Here is a 4033-nt window from a genome sequence, read left to right as displayed (position 1 = left end):
AGGCCCAAAAAAAGATGGGAATAAAACCCACTAACCCGAGCCCCATGTCAACATGAAAACTTGTCAGCGCCCACACGTCACCCGGTGGGACCCGACTGATAAAAAAGGAAGAAATTTGAAAATATAGAGAAATAAAAAGGAAAAGAATGAGAAGAAAAAGAGTCAGAATCACACGGACCCACTCCCCCCCCCCAAAAAAAAATAAATTGAAGAAACAAAAACCGAAAAACTGGAAGAATCAACTCCTACTTTCTTCCACCAGCATATATATATTTTCAAACCCCCGCATCCCCTCTCTCTCTCTCTCATCCGCCACCCTCCTTTCTCTCTCTAAAAACCTTCTCTCTCTTTCTAGGACTCTGGGTTTGTACTTTCAGAGATGGTGGTCAAGGACGAGTGGACGAGAGCGGCGATGACCGACGACGTGCTTGTCGTCGAGCTACTGCTGCGGCTCAAGCAGGCGCAGGCGGCGGGGCCTTCGTCTCCGATGTCGCAGTCTCTTTTGACGCTCAGGTGGGGTGTCAGGATGCTACGCTCCAAAGCGGCGTCGTCCGGTTCCAGATTCGATGGCGGCGTCTCGCATCAGAGGAGAAGCGGCAAGAACGGCGCCGATTCCACCACTAGATGCAGCCCAACGACGCCTCTCTCATGGAGCGGCGGCACCGGCTCTCCATCCGCCACCGCCGACGGCTTCGAAGAGTCTAGCTGCCCCAGATCCAAGGTCCCTCTCTCTCTCTCACTTTCTCTCTCTGTGCTCTTCGATTTTTTTGCTTTTGATTTCCCGCTAGCTGATCTCTGCTCGCAGTGTGTGAGGCCACGTTCAAGTCTGTTTATTAATTGACCGAAATACCCACGGCGACCGGCGGCGGTTCGTATTTACGAATAGCTCTGCTGAGCAGCGCCGTTAGCGGAGAGCCTGAGTTTCGTTATGGTTGCTGAGGCTTTTCGCGTGGCCGTGGGACGACACATGTCGTGCCTACTTTTCACTTTACCAATTTTGTCCCTCTTCCTTTTATTTATTTACCTTGTTCGCCAATTTTTCCTGTTTTTTTATTCTCGATTTCGAAACCGACGTTTCCGTTTTCCTCTATCACGTTTCGGTTGTCGTCTCCCGAGCCGCTAACGCTGACGAGGTCAAATTCGTCATTTCGGTTTCTTTATTAGATTCTTCCTTTCAGTGGTTAGCTCGCCGATCACCGAGGGTCAACCGTCGGTGGCCGCCATGGACGGTGTAGCTTTTGTGTCCTCTTTCCCAAAATGCCCCGGTCCTACCCCGGTGTATTTTCATATTTTGCTCACGTGAAGTAGCAGATCGAAACCTCCTGACGTTTTCGTCTCGCTTCTTTCGCCGGTCACCTGTCCACTCTTGTATTTAGATTCACCAAACTACCCTCCCAAAAACGCGTCCTTGATAATGCTAACCAAGGACATTTCCGTCAATTCCTACTTACCGCAGTGTGAAATCCCCGAAGGTTCCTTTACACGGCAATCTTTTCTCGTCTGAATCCTTTTTGCTCGAGACAAAAGTCGCATCTCGCGTCGAGTCAAAAGTAAGAATAGTGAGGGGCGTTGGGAGGGGTATTTCGGTCAACTCGAAAAATGGGGGTTGGGTGTTAGCGGGGGTTGCTGGTGTAATAATCCAGTGTGGCGCGGGTGCAGGGTCCAGCTGGACCATTATCTTTTTATTTTTTTAATAAACGATATTATCTTTACTAAACGGACGAGGTTAATCACATAACGAACTAGCAATAATGCAGTTCAAATTCGTTATTGACGAAAATTGAATCTAACTCGGTTGGTTTCGGTCATTGATTGGGGAATTGTACGTTTGGGTTTTCCGAATCTTACGGTCTTAGGGTTGTTTGGCGAGAAAAGCGGACTTTTAATTAAAAATATCTTAATTAATTTTTAATTATTTTAATGAGGGGAATTTGGGTAAATAGATTGGAGTTGTTAGGGAGGCAATGAGGCAGTATTTGTAAGGACTGTGGGATTGGATAGGATCATAGGAGGAGGGCCATGGCGAAGGAAAGTCGTGTGAGGAATATAATAAGGAGCTTGTCATGTGTGGCCACGTGGATTTTTTATGATGTGAAATTCCAGGGGCTTTGGTTTACTCATTATTCGGAATTGGGGAAGCTTTATCCACTAGGATGGTAGATAGCTGGTAAATTGCAGGCTTGGTAGTGGATACAGTTGTGAGATATTCTGATTTGGGCAGCTCTCGCATTGGGGGAGATCAGTATGAAATTGGGCGATACTAAATTTTGAAAATTTAGATTCCTTTGTGTTACGTAAAAAAAGGAGTGTTTTGTAATCGGAATTCAATTTTGTATTTGGTTTCCGATTATGGTACCTAAACGTGCCATTAATGTTTTTGTATGGTCGGTCATCCTACTTGAAGTTTTAAATTGATTATATGACATTCTGTGTGTTTTATGTATGCCATATTTTTTTATTATTTTTTGTTTTGATGGGATTATATGCTGATGTGTGTGTTTTTGCATCGAAATTTCAGGGCAATGCTACATATGAATCCACCAGCACCACCACTGGCACCAAGACGGCAAGGAGAAAGAGGGTAAACGCTAAACCCCAAATTTTGTTTTGTCCACCTACATTATTCAAAGGAATATAATTGTATGGATTTAATAATTATTGGGCCGTTTTTTAATATAGCGATATATTTACAATAAATAAAATAAAATGGTATCGAACTAGTAATTGGCGTAATGGAACTTTGTTTTTTGACATGGACGTGGTTGTAATTTTGCAGACATATGCTGAGCTAAAGGAGGAGGAAAGTTCGTTGTTGAAGGAAAGGACATATCTGGAAAAGGAAATAGCGACCTTACAAACAACTTTCAAGGAGCAAAGAGCCAAAAATGACAACTTTAAGAGAATCAAGGTGAGACACAGATTCTACTCTTCCTTCCTTGATCCCTTTGCTGGACCAAATTATAATTGTACAGATTTTCGCTCAACTTTCGATCCTCTTTTGTCGTTGCAGATTGATCTGAACTTGCATTCCGCAAGGAATTTGAGTGCAAACTTTGACGGAGCAGGGAAATCGATTTCCAGCCAACCCCATGAGAGAATAGCTTCTTCTAGTTCCACTGCCTGCTACATTCCTTCGGTTTTGCCTCCACGTCCACACCCGCGATTTGATTCTTGCGTTGAAAGCAATCCTATTCTGGCCCGGGATAATTCCTTCCTGCTGCCTGATTTAAACATGGTTCCATCCGGCGAGGAATCGGGTTCCGAAATGCTACCCGGGATGAGCTGAGGAAAATAAGATGATTTCCCAGTTGCCAGTCTAACATAGCTCAAGCCACAGGAGCTCACGTCAGTCGGTACTACTACTACTACTACAAGTACAAAGTCAAGAGTATTTGATGAAGTTACGGATTTAACCTGATATGAATCCCCATTACAGTTGATTGGGGGTTTAATTAGTAAAATTGCCAATATGGCATAGGTTCCTGCTTTTAAGGGTGAACCCTCATTACTTCTCTCAATCTCGTGTTGAAATTATATTAGATCCACAAAAGTTGTACCATTCTTTGTAGTCCAAAACGTCGTCGTATTCTAGTTTCAGTCCCACAATACGTGTTGAATTGTCAACGACTCATGTATTTTTTGATTTAGATTTTTTTAATGACAAATGGTTTTAAAAATTCATGTGACTCATCATTTTAGTCTGTTAATATGAAAATTGATCAATGTAGTTTTGAAATTTATCATTGCACATTAATTTGGTCTTTATCATCTATTCGTTAAATTTTTTTGTTAGTTTGATGACGTGACACATGTGAATCCATTCATTCAATTGTATTATGCCAGGTGAATTGAATTAAATTTTCTTTGAATTGATTTAAGATTTAAAAAGACATTTAATAAAATTAAACTTTAAAAGAAAAAGTAAAATAAATAAACATAAAAAAAAAGAAGGTAAATATCTGTTTACGACCCTCAAGTTTCGTGGTTTTCAATATTTAGTACATGAAATTTTTTTTGTCCTAGAGTCATACCT

The 4033-nt window shown here is 42.1% G+C and overlaps 1 protein-coding gene across 1 annotated transcript; it reads left to right on the top strand.

Annotated features, from left to right (window-relative positions):
- The first annotated feature begins 262 nt into the window (after positions 1-262).
- Positions 263-3677, top strand: LOC126633508 (uncharacterized). The gene is made up of 4 exons (XM_050304117.1): positions 263-721; positions 2519-2581; positions 2777-2908; positions 3011-3677. Exons 1-4 carry the CDS (start codon positions 380-382, stop codon positions 3284-3286), a joined length of 813 nt encoding a protein of 270 aa, XP_050160074.1. The 5' UTR covers positions 263-379; the 3' UTR covers positions 3287-3677.
- Positions 3678-4033: the final 356 nt, after the last annotated feature.

Source organism: Malus sylvestris, chromosome 8 (genome assembly GCF_916048215.2).
Source record: "Malus sylvestris chromosome 8, drMalSylv7.2, whole genome shotgun sequence".
NCBI classification, from domain to species: Eukaryota; Viridiplantae; Streptophyta; class Magnoliopsida; order Rosales; family Rosaceae; genus Malus; species Malus sylvestris.
This window is presented reverse-complemented; position numbering and strand designations above follow the sequence as displayed.